The 21,172-nt window shown below is 54.2% G+C and overlaps 1 protein-coding gene across 1 annotated transcript; it reads right to left on the reverse strand.

Annotated features, from left to right (window-relative positions):
* Nucleotides 1-36: 36 nt before the first annotated feature.
* DUOX2 (dual oxidase 2) lies at nucleotides 37-20,180 on the reverse strand. Its single transcript, XM_010005946.1, has 33 exons — nucleotides 20,135-20,180; nucleotides 19,387-19,470; nucleotides 17,462-17,626; nucleotides 16,168-16,355; nucleotides 14,155-14,356; nucleotides 13,465-13,631; nucleotides 13,315-13,375; nucleotides 13,133-13,229; nucleotides 12,853-12,940; nucleotides 12,384-12,486; nucleotides 11,893-12,056; nucleotides 11,319-11,485; nucleotides 11,013-11,131; nucleotides 9,885-10,022; nucleotides 9,464-9,577; nucleotides 8,788-8,990; nucleotides 8,380-8,565; nucleotides 7,245-7,470; nucleotides 6,537-6,630; nucleotides 6,138-6,313; nucleotides 5,805-5,874; nucleotides 5,237-5,332; nucleotides 4,362-4,540; nucleotides 3,304-3,534; nucleotides 2,961-3,060; nucleotides 2,794-2,843; nucleotides 2,538-2,665; nucleotides 2,192-2,345; nucleotides 1,818-2,050; nucleotides 1,509-1,667; nucleotides 1,191-1,346; nucleotides 982-1,110; nucleotides 37-159 (listed from the first exon to the last, which is right to left on the reverse strand). The coding sequence occupies exons 1-33, from the start codon at nucleotides 20,178-20,180 to the stop codon at nucleotides 37-39; spliced, it is 4,596 nt and encodes a 1,531-aa protein (XP_010004248.1).
* Between the last annotated feature and the right edge of the window lie 992 nt (nucleotides 20,181-21,172).

The following is a 21,172-nucleotide window of genomic DNA, read 5'->3' on the forward strand; positions in this document are numbered from 1 at the left end:
GAGGGTTGAAACAGCCTAAAACAGCACAGAGTAGGGTCAAAAATTCTCATAGTGATGTGCAAAGTAGGCCTGGTCCTTTTTGTTCAGCTGCTGACAAGCCTTTTCCACATTCTTCGTCATCCCAGGTGGGCCACAGCTGAACACCCCAATCTTCTGGACCTGGGGAAAGAGGGAGCCAAAGAGGTCAAACCTAGAATCACCAGCTTCCCCCCCCAGCCCAGGCCCCCTTGGTCTCTTGTCCTCTGGCAGCTTTGGGCATGGCCAAGCAGTCTGTCATAGCAGACTCTGTCAGCATCACTCTGGTTGGAAAAGACCTTCAAGATCAAGTCCAACCACTAATGTAACTCTGCCACATCTACCACTAAACCCTGTCCCTGGCACCACATCCATCTTTCTAGATGTCTCCAGGGATGGTGGCTCAACCACCTTCTCAGACAGCCTGGATCACTAAGTCCAACCCCTGCCCCAGAACAGAACAACCCCAAAGTTCACACCATGTCCCTGAGGACATTGTCCAAGTGCTTCTTGAATATTGTCAGGCTCGGTGCCATCACTGCTGCCCTGGGGAGCCTCTTCCAGTGCTCCACCACCCTCTGGATGAAGAATCTCTTCCTAATGCCCAACCTAAACCTCCTCCTGTACATCTTCCTACCATTCCCTTGGGTTCTATGGTTGGTCAGCTGTCCCATGCTGAGGGGGACTTTTGGGGAGGTTGTCACTGCCCTGTGGAGCTGCTGGGGTCATGGAGGAAGGATGGGATCCCCCAGGGTCTCTGCCAGCTCTTGCCATACGGGGCGTGTTTGGCTGGTTGGGGTGTTGCTGATTGTTGCAGCTCATCCTGGCTCCTGAGGGGAAGCAGGACTCATGCCCCTTGGTCCTGCCCTTGGTGTGGATGACACCAAGGCCTTGGGGACAGGCTGGGACCTGTCCTGCACAGTGGCCAATGGGTGGCCCTCCTCCTGTCCCCAGCTGGGCACTGACCTCAGGGTGCACCTCCTGCAGTGAGTTGAAGAAGGGGACAAAGGGTGGGCGCCCGAAGTGGGTGATGGAGCGCAGCCCCGTGAACAGGCTCCTGTTCAGCACCTTCTGGAAGTGCCGCTCACAGATGTACTGGAAGAGAGATGAGTGCAGGTCAGAGGGCCAGCCCAGCAGGCCTGGCAGCCCCACTGGCAGTGGGTGGCCTGGCTCACCAGCATGGTGGTGCGCAGGTCGAACTTCTCGGCCAGCTGCGTGATGTAGATGTGCACAGAGACCAAGTCGTTCCTGTCTGTCTCCTCCACCTCACGGATGATGTCTGCCAGCCACTCAAACTGCCGCTGGGTGCGTGTCACCCAGATGAAGTAGATCTGTGAGACGTGGGGATGAGGCTCAGAGTGGGGCCAGCACCATCAGGCATGTCCATGGGGCTCCTTCCCACACAGATCATGGAGGAGTTTTGCCCCCAAAGAGGCCAGCCACAGCAAGAGGCATCTCAAGAGGGCTCATGTCTGCCAGGTGCTCCCTCTTACCTTCTTACACAGCACCTTGGAGTTTATGGATGACTTGAAGACCAGATCCTTGAGGATGGATGCGAATGGTGTCACCCCGATGCCTCCTCCCACCAGCACCGACACCTCGAACTTGTTCCACTCCTGGTGGCCCTCCCCAAAGGGCCCATCCAGATAGAGCTGGAAGGGAGCCGACCATCAGCAGAGCATCTCCTGCCTCCAGTTGCCACCTTCAAGGCTGGAGAAGTGCCTGGAGCTGGGCATAGCCCATTGCTGAGATGCTCTTGGGCTTGGATGTCCCTGTTCCCAGAGCAGCAGCGTGGGGCTCACCTTGGGCAGCTTGCCAGTGAGGGCCAGGCTCTCTGGGGAGTAGAGCTCCCGCAGGCGGGTGGTCCAAGGCCCCACGGCCCGGATGTGCAGGCTCAGGGTGTCCTCATGGGGTGCCGAGGTCAGGGTGAAGGGGTGGTACTCGGTGGTGCCCAGGGCCATGCAGGCGATGCGCACCCACTGCCCGGACTTGTAGTCAAAGTCCTGCGGCCGCTGGAACTGGAGGTGGGTGACACCTGGAGGGAGGTGGGAGTGGAAACTTGTTTAAGGAGGAGGGTTTGAGTGGTGGTGGAGGTTCCTTCACTGCTGCACATCCCTGTGCTTTTTATAAAGAGCTCAGGCTGAGCTGCTGCCGTGTGGCCAGGGACGCTGGGTACCTGAGGGCAGGAGCTCAGCTTTCACCACACTGATCTCTACTTTCTTCCTGCTCAGGCTGAGCAGCTTGTCAGCACCGTAGATGAGAGCTGGGATGATGAAGTAGATGTGGAAGCGGGGCTGCTGGATCAGCGCGTAGCTGCCATGGATGATGATCTGGCCAGGGAGGAGCCCCCATCAGCATGACAAACCATCCCCCGGGGATGGCAGCTCATCAGCCGTGGGGAGCCAGGGTGAGGCCATCAGCTCCCTTGGCACCTCCTCAGCTATTCCACCTCATCAGCTGGGCTGACCCACAGGATTGTGGTGCATTGACCCTACCCCTCCCTCCCAGCCCAAATGCTTTACCAGGATGTAGAGCAGCATGTAGAGGTGGTGGGTGATCCAGAAGCCCTGGAAGCTGACACGTCGGAAGTGGTGGGTGGCGAACACATACATCACAGCCAGGATGACAAGCAGCAGCACTCCTGTCATGCCTGTGAGAAAAGGAGTTGGGAGGTCCTGGGGTATGTCAGAGTAGCCCTACAGGGGCTTCATCTGGGCTGGGCAGAGGGCTGCCCATTCTGGGCATGGGCCTGCAGGTCTGCCTGCTTGGTCATCTCACCTGGAATAGTCTGGAAGAACCACCAATAATACTTCTGTGGGAGCTGGGACCTGGAGAGGGACAAGAGATTACACCATGGAGTGGCCAAAGCAAACTCCTGGTTCCCACTTTCATTCCTGTCCATGCCCAGGACACTGTCTCTGGACGGTACTTCGAATTTCACGTACCCATCATCCACAAAGACACTGGAAAAGAGGCAGGACAACACACTGAGAGGTGTGACTGAGAAGATGTAGACGTTCACTATGTGACCTGCAGTGTGGAGCACTGTAAGAGACAGAAACCGGGAGAGAAAAGCATCATTGATGCTGTGGATGGAGACGCAGTAGACCCTGCTGATGTGCTCAGGGACCCAGCAATTCCTCCTCATCCTTTGTGCAAAGCATCTACATCTCTTTAAGCTCCGTGCAGGTCTTCAAGCTTTTGCCTGGTCCTGTTGGGCCATGATGGGCTGGTCCTCCCACCTGAGCTGTGGTTTGCCGGCAGCACATCCCCCAGCAGCCCACCTACCTGAGAAGATGAGGGCTGCCATGGCAACCCAGCGGTGGAAGTCCACGGCAGCATCGAAGGGGATGTAGCAGTTAAGGAAGGTCTCCCGCAGGACGGTGATGAGGTTGCGGCACATGGTGAGCAGGATGTAGGAGTACATGAAGGAGATGCAAGCGGCTGATCCCCGGGAAATGATGATCCCCACAAAGGTGGTCTGTGCAATTCCCGTGCTGGGGGAGTCGAAGGCGTAGTCTGGGTGGATTTAGATTGGATATCAGGAAGAGGTTTTCTTATCATGAGGGCAGTGAGACCCTGGCCCAGGCTGCCCAGGGAAGCTGTGGCTGCCCCATCCCTGGCAGTGTTGAAGGGCAGGTTGGATGTGGCTCTGAGCAACCTGATGTGGTGGGAGGTGTCCCTGCCCATGCAAGGAGGGTGGAACGAGATGATCTTTGACATTCCTTTCAATCCAAACCATTCTATGATTCCATGAGATAGAGGGAGTGACCCCAACAAGGGGACAACTACCTGTGTGGCTCCACCAAGAAAAGGTACCAGGAGTGGGGCACAATTTTCCATGTCAGACACCCCAGAGCTGGGTGACAACCTAGAGCTCTGTCACCAGAGCAGGGTGACAGGGTCTCCTTGAAGGTCAAGGGAGAGGATTGTCCTCCTCTGCCAGACCCTGTGAAACTGCATCTTGGTACTGTGTCCTCTGTTGGGCATCTCAATATGAGAGGTGTCAACAAACTCTTCACAGGGAGGATGGTCAAAAACTAGCACAGGCCCAATGAGATGGTGGCATCTCCAACCCCAGAGCTCTTAAAACCTTTTCTGGGCAAGGCCTTCAGCAGCCTGATTCAGCTTTGAAATTGACCTTGCTCTGAGCAGGGCATTAGCCCAGACCCCTCCAGAGGTGTCTTCCCACCTCGGTAATCCTTTGGTTGGCCCAGGGAAGGACCAACCCTCTTGCCCAAAGCTTTGCTGGGACCTCTTACACCCCAGCATGTCCCGTGCAACCAGCAGCTTTGAGGAGCCGAGACCATGCACCCCTCTGTGCCTGGGGCTGGATGGGCACTCACAGTAGGCTCTCTCCACGAACAGGCCAATGGTGATGGCAGAGAAGAGGACCACACAGACAATGTGGCGCCGGTAATTCTCAACGAAGCGCTTGAACTCCTGGATCTTCTGCTGAACTTTGTTCGGCTCATACTTCTTCCGCTGGGCTTTAGTGTACACGTGCAGCTGGTACTGATTGGCTCTGGCAAACACAGGGGGTGGTGTCACTAGGGGGGGACAGCTCAGGGCCACCCTGCCCAGCTTTGGGTCTTCCAGCGACCACCTCTGCACACCAGTGATGGCCAGAACCTGCAGACCACAGTGTCTGTGGTTGATCTCAGGTCCTCCCACAGCGTACACACTCTTGAGAGCTGATAACAAATGTGCAGGTGCAGTGACTGAGAAGTGAAACTGCAGCTAAGAACTGTCAAAGATAATTTTCATAGTGATATTCAACCCTCCAAACTGATACCAGTGCAGGGAAGGTCCTTGGAACTATTAAGGGAAATCAGGATATTCTGGCCACCAAGAACAACCACTTCACTGCTTCCTTGTGGAAATACTTTCTGCAACCGCAGCAGTGAGGACCAGAGTCTCTCTTGCAGCTCTTGCAGGAAGCCCACAGGTGAACCAGCAGCTTCCCAAGCAGCAAAGGACCCACTGTCCCCACTGAGCCAGGGCTGTTCCCCTAGCTTCTCTTATGGGCCTGCCTGGGCTGGGGCATCTCCTGCAGTGAGGGTCTTGCATCCCCTCCCTACGTTGTCGTGGGGGTGCTGGCTCCTTGCAGCAGCGCCATTTGACTGGAGGGCCACCTAGACTGACACTGAGACATGAGAAGCAGCAAACAGGCTGGACCCAAGCCTGAGAAGTGAGCCTGGAGAGGAAGGGGCTCACTCACCTTCTGCCTGGTCTCTTCCTCAGTTCTTGTCCTTCTGGCTCCATGTAGTGGCTTATGGTGTCCAGGTTTGGGTCTTTCTCCTCCTCTGAGATGGCCCTGTTGGAAATGGAGCTATGTTCAGCCCCAAGCTATACTTGCAGGAAAGGCTTGACAAATTTTTCTCCACTCTCCATGTCAGGATTAACCAAGAAGATGTCCAGCTCTTTCCTGTTTGCATTAACTTTAATTAAAGCTTGGTACATGGGCTGGATTCACTCAGAGATAACCCACCCCTTGAAAAGCAAGGTAGGACTCCCATCCCCATGTCGTGGCTGCAACGGGGGCTCTGCAGGAGGCAGTTCCATCCCTCTGCCTGCCTGGGTCCCAGTGGAGGAAGGCAGAAGCCCCACTGGTGTTTGACTTGCTCATGTGCATGTCCTAGCACGGCCATCCCCCTTCCCCAGCACTTGAAGTGTGAACACCCAATGGGAGCATTTGTTGAAGAGGCTGAGGTGAAGGATGGACGTGCCTGAGGGCAGAAGGAGAAGGGGAAACAGCAGCAGTAGCAAGACAAAGGTGGAGAGATTACCCTTTGGGCTCTTTCCTAGTTATGAAGGAGACACGGTTGTGCACATTTTGCTTGAGAACCTCAGGGACACCTTTGAGAAGCCAAAAGGACAAACGGCCATTTAGAGCATGTGAGATGCATGGACAAGGTTTAGTCATCTCCCCTGGGCAGGGGCGAGGGGGGAGATACTCTGAGCTGACCAATATATGTCACACTTGAAGCAACAGCTGATGCCCCATGGCTGCAGTTGAGTTGGAGAGATTAATGGGACAAGATTTTGGTACCCATCCATTGTATCAGGTGCTGCCCCTTTGCCCCAGGGCCTGGTGTGACCCAGTGCTCCTGCCCACTGACCTTTGATGCAGAGCTGGGTGAGACGCAGGTCGCTGTCGTGGTCCCGCAGCATGTAATGGAAATCCTCCCACGTCAGCTCATCCCTGTCCTGAAATCCCGAGGCCTGAAACATGGACTCGGTTGCCTGCTCTGCCTGGTCTCTGGACAGGCAGTTGTTGGAGATCTCAATGAAGGACCTGGAGCAAGGAGGAGAGATGGTAACTTCAGAGGACCACATCTTGAATTCTTCAAATCACACAGGGCAGAGTTTCCTGGAAGGAATGAGCTCTTGGCTGTGAGCATTGAGCCCATGGACTCTATGTAGGACACTTGGGGAGTGGAGCACAGAAGCTGGAAGCTGCTTTTGAAGACATCTGTGCTTACAGACATTGTGAAAACAGCTAGAGAGATGAGAAGTACCTGAGCATCCTCAGAAACTCCTCCTTGGAGAGGAACCCATTCTCATCGATGTCATACATCCTGAACATCACCTTGGACTTCTCCTCTGGGGACCCTAGTGGGGAAGCAAGAACAAGATCCTATTTTAATCCACAAAGATGCTTTCAAATGTTGTCTTTGAAAGTCTGGACCAGCAGCAGTGAATCCCCACCCAGCTCTGAGAAGACAGAAGGCACAGTGCTGAGGGCAGCTTGGGCAGCCACTGGCTGTGAACAGCACGACCCACTTCCAGTTGGCTTTCTGAAGGGCCAGGTAGCCCAGGTAGATGCAGACTCTCTTCTTCCACCTTAAATTTGCAAACTCAAAACACGCTTTTGCACAGCAACTGGTGTTCAGGGAGCTGCTGTTGATCGAGTCTGGGACTCCCTACCTCCACTTCCCAGTGGTCAACCAGGGAAGGCTCAGATGTGGTGTCAGATCCAGTTACTACCACCTCTCGAGGGCAGCATGCATTCAAGAGACGGGACAGACCCTCATGAACAGTCTTTCAGAAAACAATTCTATTGTCACTGCCCCAAAACTCAAGGTGAAGCTGTCCTGAGTGAAGGGAATTTTAACCTGCAGCATGTTGACCTGCTGGATTTCCTTCACTCTGCTGGTGGCACTGCCAGAGCATAGAAACAGCACTGAGGGCAAGAGATGAAGACACTAACCAGCACCAGCTCCCACCTTTCATGAAGACCACCAAGATGTCCAAGAATTCCCGGAAAGAGATGTAACCATTGCCATCTTTGTCAGCCAGGGAGAACATCGAGTCCACAAACATAGAGTGGGCTTTGAGCCCCAGGGCTTCGGCAAACTCAGCCCTGCTGAGCTCACACGTTAGAGACTCCTTTGTCTTCTGTGAAGATGCAAGGTCAAGCTCTCCAGCATTGGACTTGTCGATTTCCAGCACCTGCAGGTGTGTCCCACAAAAGAAATCCCATGAGTCCTGGCAAAGAAAATTGGTGTCCACTTGCCTGACTTATTGTTCAAAGATGGGTGAATCCCCTGGTGCAAAACTCATGGTAGATACCACAGAGAAGTCCCATGTCTCTCCGACACTATATGACCTTCACACTAAACACCACTGACCATTATGGAGACCTCAGTTATATAATTCAAGAATCCAAGGATAGTTTGGGCTGGAAGGGGCCTTAAATCCAGTCCCAACTCCCCTGCATGGGCAGGGACACCTCCCACCACACCAGGTTGCTCCAAGCCCCATCCAACCTGCACAACACTGCCAGGAATGGGGCAGCCACAGCTTCCCTGGGCAACCTGGGCCAGGGTCTCACCACCCTCACACTCAAGAATTCATTTCTGATATCTCATATAAATCTCCTCTCATCCCATCACTCCCTGCCCTTGTCCCAAGTCCCTCCCCAGCTTTCCTGGAGCCCCTTCAGGCACTGGAAGGTGCTCTAAGGTCTCCCTGGAGCCTTCTCTTCTCCAGGCTGAACACCCCAACTCTCCCAGCCTGTCCCAGAGCAGAGCTGCTCCAGCTCTGTGATCATCTCTGTGGCCTCCTCTGGACTGCCTCCAACAGCTCCATGTCCTTCTGGTGTTGGGGCCCCAGAACTGGACACAGCCCTGCAGGGGTTCTCATGAGAGTGGAGGGGGAGAAGTCTCTTTGCAACTTTGGGCACCCCAGCCCAAACAGAACTCCCTTTGTCTTCTGCAAGGGAAAATGTCCCTTGGTCCTGAAAGTATTGGCAGCTTCCTTGTGCATAGTTTATGAAGAGCAGCAGCAGCACCAGTCAGTCTTTACTCAATACAGAAGTACCCTCCTCCATGCCTCAGAGCCCACCACTCCTCTACAGACCTGAGCAAACAGATGCCTGAAGAAAGTCTCCAGAATTTGTTTCCTCTGCTCCTGGGTGACTGCCCATTTCATCAGGGTCTGCTCCTTGATCTCAGACAGATGCAGGTCAAGGCCATTCTCCTCCAGGTAGCCTCGTAGCTTCCCAATGAAGTTGCTTCTCTCCACCTCCCTGCTGAAGAGCAGCACCTGCCAAAGACCCCACCAAATGGCTGTGAACAGCAGAGGCTCAGCTGGGCTGGGAGTGCTGCTGCCCTTCACCACAGTGGTCACTCCATGGACCTGGTGGTTCTTGGGAGGCCACAGCCATCCTCTGGGGATCTATGCTGCTCACAGTGCCCAGGACTGGGCAGCAGAGGATTGTGGAGGGTGCAGGGGAAGGTATTGTATCCCAGGCATCGTGGTACTCACCAGGTCATACTCTTTGGGGCTCTTCAGGAGCAGAGCTTTGTTCCCTTTGTTGCTGGAGATGAGCACCTCCACCCTTTGATGGGCTTTCAGGTTGATGACCCGGAGCACAGACCCTCTCCCATCCAGCACTTTGAGCACTTGGTCAGCTTGGAGCAGGATGTAGACAGGAGAGCTGTCTGTCTTGGGACCCTGCCACTCCATGGCTGATGGGAGAGAGACAGGACTCAGCTGGAGAGGGACAGCTGGGCTCCCACTCATCCCAGCACCTCCTTCACCCAGTTTGGGAATGATTCCATGACCAGTTAAAGGAAAAATTATCTCCCAACTGCAGAGCTCAAGCTCATGGACACAGGAGGATTCTTCCAGTGTCCAGAGCAAGAAGGCACAGTTCCTGTCCTGGAGCTACTGATGCAATGGGTTTCCTTCAGAAAAGGTGTAATCAGGAGAGGGTTGCAGTTAGTTAGTGATAGATGGTCATAGGATTACTCAGTTTGGAAGGGACTCAGGTTAGGAGGGCCTCCCACCCAACCTTGGGCTACCTGCTCCACTGCTTGAGTATCCTCCTGGGGAAACAGCTTCTCCTGACATCCAGCCTGCATATAAGCCCCAAGCCCAACCCTGCCCCAGCTCCAGCAGCATCACCAGATGCCATCTCAGGATTGAAGTGCTGCCTCACCAGGAATTGCCTCACTGGCCACCTCCCTCCTCATGCTGGAACACTGCTGCTTCTGCAGCTTCTTGAAATCTCTCTTGCGGAGAACGGCAACAATCCAGGCCACCAGCAGAGTCACTGAGGACACGGGGGAGAAGGAGATATGAGACACCACAAAGCTCCTTCCCACTTGGGCATCATGACCTGTGCCACTGGAGCAGACAGGGGTTGATTTCTTCCCCATCTCCCCAGATCAATGCTGGATGGATTTATTTAATGCAGGACTGCTCCATGAAAGCTCCCTCCTGGTGCCCAAGCAACCTGACACCTCAAGGACCTCAGAAGTGACCAAGACTCAGCAGCTCCTGCTGGGGGGTACTTGGTCCATGGACATGCAGCCCCTTGCTCTGGTAGAAGAGGAGATGGGTAAAGAAACATGGCAAACCTAAAGGCAGGCAGCAGAGGACAACGATGATGATCCCAAAGCCTGCACCGCTGCCTTCAAAGTAGTCCAGCACCATCATGGGTGTGCAGTTGGCCAGGTGTTGAGTGCTCAGCTGCTGGGGCTGGGGGCACGGGTCCCCTGCACGGGGGGAGACAAGCAGTGAGTGTCATGAACCTTTGACCCATCTGACCTCCATCATCCCCCAGAACCTCTGATGGTGGGATCCACAGCCAGCCAGGGAGTCCTCCTGGTGCAGCTCCATGGACTTGACACCAAGGGAGCCAAAACTTCTAGCATGGGCTGGAATGCATGCCAGATAAAATGATTTTGGGAAGGAGGAATGTTGTGGCAAGATCCCAAGAGGAGAAGGTCTGCTGTGTTCGGCCACACCTTGCCCTGACCATGGATGGCATCAGGACTCTTTTTAGGTCTTGGAAGGGAGGGGAAGGCTCATTTCAAGGATGTAACAGGGTGAGAGGTGCACACCAGCACCCAGCCTGGCAGGGACACAAGCCCTGAGATCTCCCCAGGCTGATGCAGCTCAAGAACAGGTACAGGAAGCCTGAGCAGCCCTTCCAGCAGTACTGGTGGACCAACAACCCTGTTGGGGAGAGCAGCTGGGCAGGGTTGGACCCTGCAGGACACTCAGGGGTTGATGCCATTGAAGGCAGAAGTAGATGTTCTGCAGTTACTGTACACAAAGTTCAACTGCAAACTGCACCAGGTTTCAAGCCACTCATCACTTTAACATGCAGACCTGGGAGTACCTGTACACAGAAGGAGCCCGAGGACACATCAGTGAGGAGTGTGACAGTGTGAGGTGGGCAGAGGCTGAGTTTGAACCCCAGCATGGCCTTCCAGGGCATCAGTACCTGGAGATCCTTCCACAACTCATGCAATGCACATGCCTGGTCTTCAGTCCCCTTTCAACACCAGCACTGCCCACCTTGCCCACAGGCAACCCAGGTGTTCGGCAGGCATTTTGCTGGCTGAGGGCACAGCAGGCATCAGGCTTGAGAAGCGGCCAGTCTGGTGCTTTCCCCATGTCACCGAGTCACTGAGATGGGTTTGCTCTCCCCCCTAACCTGCTGGTGCCATCTGCTCTCTTCCATTGCACAAAGCACTCACCCTGGCTCCAGACAAACACGTGGGGTTGGAGGACTGTGGAGTTTCCAGAGGTGACAGCAACCAGGACATCATGGAAGGTCATGTTACGGATCTGCTCAGTTTCCTCCTCTGTGAACAGCCTGGGGAAGAAGGCGTGAGGCCAAGTGGTGGCCCCTGGTGTCACTGGCTGGCAGCAGGAGGGACTCAATCCCTCCACAACTTTAGGAAACAAGCTGGAGGATGTTTTTTCCTCCAGCCCCAGTTTTTGTGTGTTACTGGAGCTGGCCAAACAGTGGGCAGCCTGCCAGATGGGGAGGGGACGTTTACCCGTTCTTGCTGTTTTCGAACCAAAACCTGTCCCCATCACGCAGGCGCACAAACTGGTCCAGGATGATGGCACTGAAGAGGGAGCCATCAGCCTGCAGCATGCCCCCAGGGAGCATCTCCAGCCCAGCTGTGTTGTTGGCATACAGGGCAGCAACCTTCTCCAGGACCTGGCCAGAAACACCCACCACACTCGTGTGAGCAGAGGGAATTCTTCCAGGGCCTGAGGAAGCACTGGCAAGCCCCAGGAGCAGCAAGGAACATGCATTTCCCAGGCATCACACATCCCTAGACTGGGAGGATGCTCAGCCCCAAGCAGCCTTGAGCTCATGGCTTGGACTTGAGCACCTAAGCATCAATCCCAGAGCATCTCAGCTCCAGGAGCAGCAGAGCACCCCGTGGCACAGGAGCTTAGCACCAGGGTAGGATTCATGCCCCACAGACATGAAGATAAGCTAGAGCAGGGTGCACACTGATATCCCTCTTCCTACATTACTTGAGAAGCCAGTTCATGCCTGAACTGCCCCAACATCCTTTGACCCAGACACTTCCCATGCCCAGAGCAGTTTCCTGTTACCTGTTGTTCCAGGTGTGGGGCAAGCTCTGACCAGTTTTGAAGAGGCTTCATCTGAAATCGCTCCAGGGCTTGGTTGTAGGTGGGCAGGCCAAGGTCCCGCCCGCGCTGGAACCAGCTGGCCACGTGGTCGGTGCGGGAGTATTTCAGGGGCCCGTACCAGTAATCTGTGGGTGGATTGGAAGACATGGTGATGGCAAGGCAGAGCCAGAGGAGCCACCCCAGCTCCCATAGCTGCTGGGCTGGCCTCGTCCCTCTGCCAGGGGCCATGCTGAACATGGAGATCATCTCCATGCCGTAGCCAGGGTGGTCCTGTGAACACACTTGACATGCCCTGCAGCCTCTCTGTTAACAAGGTTGAAGCTGGTCTGAGCATGTGGTTGGGTGCTGATGGAAGTGGCAATGGGATCTGCCTCCCCACATAGGTCCCTGCAGAGCCCCAGGAAGGAGGGTCCCCCACCCACACGCCAGCTGCAGTGCAGGGGAGTGCAGACCTTGGAGATCTTCCACCACAATGTTGTCCTCTTGCTCTGCGATCTGCGAGCTCATCCCCAGCAGGAGATTGTCCACATCCTCTGCCTGCTGCAGCCTGGTGCTCTGGGGGAAATGGGAAGAGCAAGTGATTCCTTGAAGGACTGAGGACGTGGGACAGCCTCACACCACTGAACTGGTGTCCATAGGGGTGCAGATGCCAGGCGCAGGGGGATGAGGGACTTCTTCCAGGCTGATTTACTCCATGTCAGCTCAACCTAGAGGTCTGAGCCTGCTGCAGCTGAAGGTGGCATCTGGGGATGTCTGGATGAGGAGGTTCTCATACCCCTTGCTTTCTTGGCTTGGCTCTCATGCTCTGCACCCAGTTTCCCTGTCAGACCCCTGGAGGGACCTCCATCACCCAAGGCAAGGATTGGAGCCCCCCCCAACCAGTCTGCCACCTCCTCAGGACCCCCGTGCTCCCCTCCATACCTCTCTGCGCCAGTAGCTGTTGCAGAGCCGCGTGGCTAGGAACGAGGTGCCGGACTCGGACACTTTTAAGAACTGGCACTTGGAGTCTCTGGAACAGCAGAAAAAAGCTGGACCCTCAGTCTCTGGCTGGGGCTGCCCCAAGCTGGCAGGGCTTGGCTGTCCCAGCAAGGAGCAGGATGTATGGAAGGGACAGGGACCGCCCCCAGCCACCACCCCAGCTTGGGCATCCCTTTCCTTGGTGCAGGCATCTCTCTCCCCAAGCCCTGCCAGCTGTTCCCACCTCTTGTAGACGCCGGGTGGCACCATGGTGGCCAGGAACTGCCCTGCAGCTGCCACGAACTCTGTTGAGAGGCTGGGGTCCAGGTGCTGCTGGTAACCTGTGGGGCAGCAGCCACGGTCCTTTCCCATCCTGTCCCCTGCCTCCCCTGCTCCCCACACACTCTCCCCCGCTGTGCCACTCACCTTCATACTTGGGGACGCTTCTCCCCAGCAGGATTGGCAGCCACTCATACAGCACGATGCTCTAGAGCACAGGGGAGCTGGGTCAGGGTCAGGGCCAGTACCAGGAGGATGGGGTGTCCCAGAAAAGCCAGGGGGAGTCCCATCCCTCACCTGGAAAGTGGCGATGACCCACTTGCGAGCGTGCTGGAAAAGGTCTTCATCAGACCAGTTGGGGTGTGTCTCAGCCAACTTTGCAGCCAGGTGGTTGTGGTACCGGAACCAGGCAATGCTCTGGGCCTGCAGGAAGGGGTTCTCATTCCCCCAGGCACTCCCCAGGTCTGCAAGAGCCATGGAGACCATCTGTGGGTGATGCCACTATGTATCTCACCTTGCCCCTGGCTGGAGGGGCAGTCCCAGCCCTGCAGCTGCATCCCATCATCCCCTCATTCCCTGGTCCATCCTTCCACCTCAGGGAGGTGAACAGCCTGAGCCGGAGAGAAGCAGCTCCAGGTCCCCAGCAAAGGCCAAGGGTTGGGCAGGTGAGGAATTCAAAGCAAGCTGAGCAGGTTTTTATTGGTGGCAGTCCCTTTGCCCTGAGGACATGGCCAACACCCACCGGTCTCTGCAGGTTGGCTGGGAAATGACCCATTCCCTCCTAGGGATGCAGCACCTTAAGTTCATGGTGTGTCTTTGCTAGGAATCTTTCACCTGGCCATGCATCTTTCCCCCACCAAAGGCTGGGAAGCTGCCTGTTCTCTCATGGGACTCCTGGCCCACATGTCTCAACTCCTCACAAACCCCTGCCTTTCCCAGGGTTCCCTCTGGGCTCAGATCCCCTCCCCTTGAGAATAACACCATTACCGTAGATCCCCCGGGGACCACCCTGTCCGGTGGAGGGATCCAATGCCTTCCACATGGGGACCCTCCCATCGGTCTCCCTGGGGAGGAGCCCCCCGGGTCCTGACGCCAGTTGTCCCCGTGAGAAAGTCCTCAGGGCGTCACTCCAGGAGTGGGAGGAGCCATAGATGGAGCTGCCGTCCAGCCAGCCCGTCACCTTGTTGATCTAGGGCAGGCAGGGGAAGGGGCATTAACAGGTGTTGGGTGGTCAGTGGAAAGGTGCAAAAAAAAAAATGGTCTGGAAAGCCCCAACCTGGCCCTTTTGGTTGTTCAAAGCTGCCACCCCATGCCTTGTATCAAAAAGAGCTGTCAGGATGCAAATGTATGTGTCCAATATATGTGTCCAGTTCTGGAGCCCTCAACACAGGAGGGACATGAAGCTCCCACAGTGAGTCCAGAGGAGGCCACAGAGGTGCTGGGAGGGCTGGAGCAGCTCTGCTCTGGAGCCAGGCTGGGAGTGTTCAGCCTGGAGAAGAGAAGGCTCCAGGGAGACCTTAGAGCACCTTCCAGTGCCTGAAGGGGCTCCAGGAAAGCTGGGGAGGGACTTGGAACAAGGGCAGGGAGGGAGAGGACAAAGGGGAAGGGATGAAAACTGAAAGAGGGGAGATTGAGGTTGGACATGAGGAGGAAATTCCTTAGTGTGAGGGTGGTGAGAGCCTGGCCCAGGTTGCCCAGGGAAGCTGTGGCTGCCCCATCCCTGGCAGTGTTGAAGGGCAGGTTGGATGGGGCTTGGAGCAGCCTGGGCTGGTGGGAGGTGTCCCTGCCCATGCAGGGGGTTTGGATCTAGATGATCTTTAAGGTCCCTTCCAACCCAAACCATTCTATGATTCTCTAAAATATAGACACATTTTTCACAGCAATGGCAGGAATTAGTGCCAGGTACAGGAAAGGACCAGGCACAGGGTTGTCAAAAGGACATTTTGTTTTGGTTTTTTTTTTTCCCTTATTATTTTCAGCTCTGCTCAGAAGCAGGCACCTCTGAACCCCTCCATAGGCAAGACCAAGCGAGAAGGGGACTAAACCCATCACTTAGGACACTGGAATCACTGGATTTGTACCCTCAAGTGAGCTCTGTCCTCATGGCAGGGAGTCCCACTGTCCTGGCAGCATGTTGTATATCTTCCCTGCAAATGTTTTCATGAAAACATCCTTTTTTAGTCTGAAAACAGGGTGGAGTTTTCATTATTCTAAGGTTTGAAGTGCTGCCCAAATCATGACCTGCCACTCTGCTCTCTTTGTGGTTTATCACATGAAAGGCTCAGGGGGGGTATTTTGCTTCAGTGATTTTGATCAGGAAGCTTTCCAGCAGGAAACAAAACAGGGGGGTGGAGGGTGGGCTTGGGAACACATCGAGCCTCAGCAAAATGTGGGGGAAAATCTGGATGTTTTTCCAAAGGGCTGAAATTCCAAGAAGCTTCACAGCTGGATGACAGCACTGGCCCTGTTTTGTGACATGTTACCCCACAGTGTAATTACTGACCTAGAGCAGCACAGATGTATCCATTGGTTAAGGAAGTTCATGACACTTGCACTAAAAAGGCTTATCGGAGTGATAAAAAACATATCACTTGTTTCACCTGACCCAGAAAGCCCCAAATCAGTTTTGAATGAAGTGATCAAACCTTTGTCAGCTAAAGAGGATGCCCAATCTTCCTGCTTCCCCTCCCCTCCTTCCACCTTCCAGAAACAATGCAGAAGACTTGAATTGTCATTCAAGTAGATGGCACAGGCAGATCTAGAGCAATTACGTTGTCTTTGGCCAAGAAAAGAAAAGCCTTGACCTGGAGCTGGAACTAAACCTTGGAGGTTTAGTAGCAGTTGGTTCAAACACTCCAGAGACATGAATTTTTAAGGAGACGAGGGTGATTTTTTTTTTTATTTTTTTTTTTTCAGCCACTGTCCTGGCTTCTACAGACCCCAGTGTTGGGTGAAGAGGAATTTAGCTGAAAGGCAAAGAGCAAAGCAAATGCTTCCTACCTGTTCCCGGGGGCTGTTGGGGCTGTGCCCAGTCTCAGTGGCCCAGTGGATGCGCTGGAAGGGCAGGACCACGTCCCCAGTGCCTGCAGGGTCGAACACCGGGTCTCCGGGTGGGATGTGGATGTTCAGGAACTCAGCAGGGCAGCCAGTTTGCTCTATCCCCAGGATGTCTGAGAGCACGTGGAAACCTGCCAGGCACCCGAGTGTGGTCAGCAGCTGGGAGGACTGCCACCAGCACCTGGAGCAGGACGTGGTGGGGGTGGGCAGCTGAGCTGTACGTGGACTGAAGGGACCACCCTGTGCAGTAAGAGTGGTTTCCTCCTTGCCTTCACTTCTGGTTTGCTCCATGATTGAAAAAGTCACTTTGGTCTGGAGCCCAGATGTACTGAACTCTAGTCCACAGAAACAGGGCTCCAGGTGCTCCTGGCCAGAGCTCATGAGTACGGTCATTCAGGGGCCAGGGTAGAGAAACTGAGCCAGCAGATGTTCAGAGATGACCAGCAGCTGGACCATCTGCTGGCCACCACTTCACTGGGAGCAAAGCTCTGCCTTTGGCCAGTAGTTCCCTGAGCTCCTCTTTGCCTCTGGCCTTCAAGGCCAAGGTTTACTGCTGCCACTGAGCCCAATGGCTTCTGTTGCTGTTGGCCCATTTGAGCTTTGGTGTGCTGAGAAAGACTACCTCTGGGGAGAAGCTAAACAGTGCCACACGAGTGTCTGATCCTCCTGTGGCACATCTTGGGATCAAGCACCTCAGCTTGGGTGTCCAGGGTTGTGTATCAACTTTCAGCTGTATGGGGAGCTAATTGTCTCCACTGCTTTGACAGGTTCAGCCTGCTTTCTCAGTGAGCTGAGGGTGTTTCCCAGAGACAGACATCCCCAAGCATGGAGACCCAAGACCCTGTCATGCTCCTGTGTGAGAGCAAAAACTGCTCCATCTTGTAGCACTTCTGGCCAACAACCACAGCACAGCTCTTATCTTGTCTGTCAGGTGTTTTGCAACAGGGCAACTCTTCTGAGAAAACCAATGAGGAAGTTCCCAAGTTACAAGTATCAGCTTCTGGGGAACTGCCAAAAGTCACAAAAAATCACAGAAATCTTCTTGGCCAAGACAGTGTTTTGCTGTGATGATGCCCAAGGCTTTATCTTTTGGCTGTGGGTCTGCTATGAAGTGGTAGGTGTGGAGCTCTCGGGCGTGTGGCCTTGGGGTGTGAGAAACCAACAGTTTTCCACCCAAACCAACATTATTCCACCCAGACCAATGTTTTTTCACCCACGGCCGGGCCCCAGCTCTTACCAAAGAAGACAGCCAGCACGGTGGTGTTTCTGTGGGAGGGCAGCCCGGAGGGTCCCCGTGCCACCGCGTTGCTGAGCTGGCGAGCGTTGGGCACCTGGGGCTCCTGCAGCGCCTGGTAGACACCGTCCCTGTAGTTGGCTGGCAGGAGACGCAGCAACCTGACACCTGTGGCACCAAAGCAACATGGCATGAGTCTGGTGGCACCTGACAGATGGGAGGCCTCTCCCCATCCCTGCAGGTGTCCAAGAACAGGTTGGATGGGGCTCGGAGCAACATGGTTTAGTGGGAGGTGCCCCTGCCTGTGTCAGATGGTTGGAACTAGATGGTCTTTAAGGTCCCTCCCAACCCAAACCAGTCTGTGATTCTGGGATTCTATAGAGGGGTACACCAGTGTGTGTGAGGGTCCTGGAAGAGTGCAAGAGGATGGCACAGACACTTAATAGTCACCAAGAACATGAGTGTTGGTACCAACACCCAAAACTTCTTGCAACACTGAGATGAGTCCTTTTAAAACTAGGAGAGATCCTCTGTGGGCATGTTCCCTTTCAGTTGTCCCTCTCGGGTCCATTTGTGTTCACTGTGAAGGTGAAAGAGCACTGGAACAGGCTGTCCAGAGAAATTAGAGTCTCCTCCTCTGGCGACACTCAAACCCACCTGGATGCATTCTTGTATAACCTACTCTAGGTGACCCTGCTCCAGCAGGGGGGTTGGATTAGATGATCTTTTGAAGGTCCTTTCCAACCCCTAACATTCTGTGATTCTGTGATGTGCGTCCCCATTGCCTCCTGGAGGTCTGGGGTGATGCAGTCCAGCAGGTAACTGGAGTGATGTTAAGCTGCCTGTGTTGACTAAGCAATCCTACCCAAGCATGGCAACTGCCAACACCATAGGGAACAGGAGAGGGAACAGCTGGAAAGGCAGAGAGACAATAGAGGAGATGAGAGACAAACACCCTGACTTCACACCCACTGCTTGTCCTGTAACTCAAGAGCCTAGAGTCAGGAGGTTGTTGCCCATTCTCACTGAGTTTGTTACAAAAGGCTCTTCAGCAGTGTGGTAGGCTTGGTTGGCAGGTGCTCTCCACAGCTGGAGGACACCCTGAATGACTGGCTTAGTTTTGGGCTTGGTCGCCTTAGGTTTATTTCCAATCTGCCTGCTCTGGAAGAGGGACATCTTGTCTGCCAGGGACCTGCTGGATCTTCCTGACAGGCTCTGGTGTAACCAGAGGGTGAATGTCACACATGTCATGTTGAGCCACCTTGGCTTGGAGGAAGCTGTGTAATGTGCCTCGTGTCACCAAGTAGTGACCGATCTGGGCTGCAGGAAGTGGGAGGACTCATAGCCTGGAATATTTTAGATTGAATCCTACCTGATCTGCCCTGCTCCCTGTACAGACCAGTACAAGCACAAGATCTGTCTGGTGCAAAATGCAAAAGGAGTAGGACCAGCACACCTGGACCATGAACTCTTCTGTCTCTAGCCTTGTGATGAATGCTGCTTGAACTGGCTGCTGATGTTGGCTAAAGATGCCTTCTCCTAGCTCTGGGATCCTTGACCATCACTTAAACACCTGCTAGGAAGGGCTGGGTCCTCCCCATCTTGCAGGTTTTAAATAGTCCCACAAAGGCACAGCTCTACTCTGGGATTGATCCAACACCAGCATGACCTGCAGATGGTGGCTGGGCAGCAGGTAGAAGTGGCAAGGCCAGGACATGGGAGACAAAGCTGGGCTGCCTGACCCCTCCAGACTTCTCTAGTGGGGTGCAGCCTCAGCTAGGGACCTATCTCAGGATGGTGGGCATTGTCTGGTCACCTGTCCGGTGCAGGCTCAAGTCAGATAGGGTTTCTGAGTTGTAAAGGCAGCCAGCTGCACAAGTGGTGGCTTGTTCCATCCCACCATCCCCCTCCCCAGGCCTGGCACTCACCCACCGAGCCGCGGTCGTGGTGCTGCAGGTTGTTGTACCAGCCATCGTAGCGCTGGACCTCCCAAGAGATGCTCTCCTGAGCTCCTGGAACAGACCAGACCCACTTGGTGAGCTGCCAAAAAAACAAGCTTCTCCAATGCAGAACAACGTCTGCACTGTGGTGCATCCTCAACCTTTTCATGAAACTTTCTGTACAAACCACTGTTTAGACAAGTTCTGCACTCCTTTGGAGGGACAAGAAATGGCTACAATTAGAAATTCACATTTGTCATCCTGATGTCCCCAGATCAATTTCTGGCCCCACCAGATCCCAAAGGATCTTCATTTTCTCCTTCTCTCTCACTGTATCAGAAGTCTCTCCTTTCTTCTGACGCTGACCGTGTCCATGTGAGCCAAGCAAAGGCCTTGACACTGGAGTTACCATTGTATATCAGCAGCAGCCTTTGTAATGAAACCTATATTTTTGTTTCCCCTGGATTCATTTTTATTGCTTTTACTGTGATAACAGCAACAAGCTCCAGTTCCTGTTTACAAGCTGGTTGCCCTTAGAAACAGTAGCAGTTGAGTCTCCCAACCACCAGGATCTTCAAGGTCAACATTTTGCTCCTTTTTTTTTTTTCTTACCTTGTCACAAACTGAATCATCCCCTTCTCTTATCTGATGCCCCACGGGTTAGAGGAAGTTCCTCTGAGGACACAAACAATCCAGCATCTCCCCTTGCCATCCCCTTCCCTCAAACTGTACTTACTCCCCAAGGTCCACGTCAGCAGCAGAACCACGGTCAAACTCAACATAATCTCTGTGGGTTGCATTGGCCGCGGGGTCTTTGGAAGCAGCGACCTGCAAACGGGAGGAGAAGGAACGAGCTGGAGCAGGGCTGCTCCTGGAGGCTGGGGACATCCACAGGCCATGATCTCAGCTCCCTCTTGTGGTTCCTGCTGCCTGGTCAACCCCCCCTGCGACCATCAGCAGCATCTCCCGATGTGAGCTGTGGGAAGGTGGCACATCAGCCCCCATCACCGCGGGAAAGCTCCCTCAGGAGGTGACCACTGGTCTGAGAGGACGTTTCTGCTGGAGCAGGACCATCACCCCTGCCTCGAGGTGTCCCAGCTGTAGGCTCACAGCTCATCACCCACGGCAGGGACAGGTTAAGCTGGTCCAACATGGTGATAAGAACACGCTCCATGGCACAGAACCAGACACGTTCCATCTGCCAAATTCTCTGCTCACACGTTGTCCTGTCCAAGAAAAATCCATCTGGGAACACGATGGGAACAGCCTCAGCACTCTGCCAGGTACCCTGGAGTGTGCTAGTAGAGCAGATAAAGACCTCTTGATCACCTCTTGGCCAATGCAAGGGCACTCCCATGACCAGCCTTTCTTATGACGCTTTACCACATCAACTTCCACAAAGGATCCCTGGATCCAGAGCAAATTCTATCAGTGGTACCTGAACCTTTAAAGCCCCACGCAACGACTGATGGGAGAGCCATGAACACCAAAGGCTACATTTTTTGGTCATAAATGGTACAAGCTGCTGCACAGGGAAGCTTGGATTTTACTCCAAGACAGGATTTTCCACAAAATAAGGCCTTTTGTCCCTTGTGCCCACACTGTGGGTGTGTATCCAAAGTGCAGCCTCATTTCAGAGGGGCTGTGTTGCCAAAAGCGTTGCACCAGCCTCATCTCTTCCTACATCACTCTGTCAGAAGCCAAAGCCAAGTCTTTAAGTTCTTCTTTCAATTGTTTTAATTAATTGTTAATTTAATTAATGGTTTTAATTGTT

This window comes from Chaetura pelagica, unplaced genomic scaffold, assembly GCF_000747805.2.
Source record: "Chaetura pelagica isolate M959 unplaced genomic scaffold, ChaPel_1.0 scaffold369, whole genome shotgun sequence".
Taxonomy (NCBI): Eukaryota; Metazoa; Chordata; class Aves; order Apodiformes; family Apodidae; genus Chaetura; species Chaetura pelagica.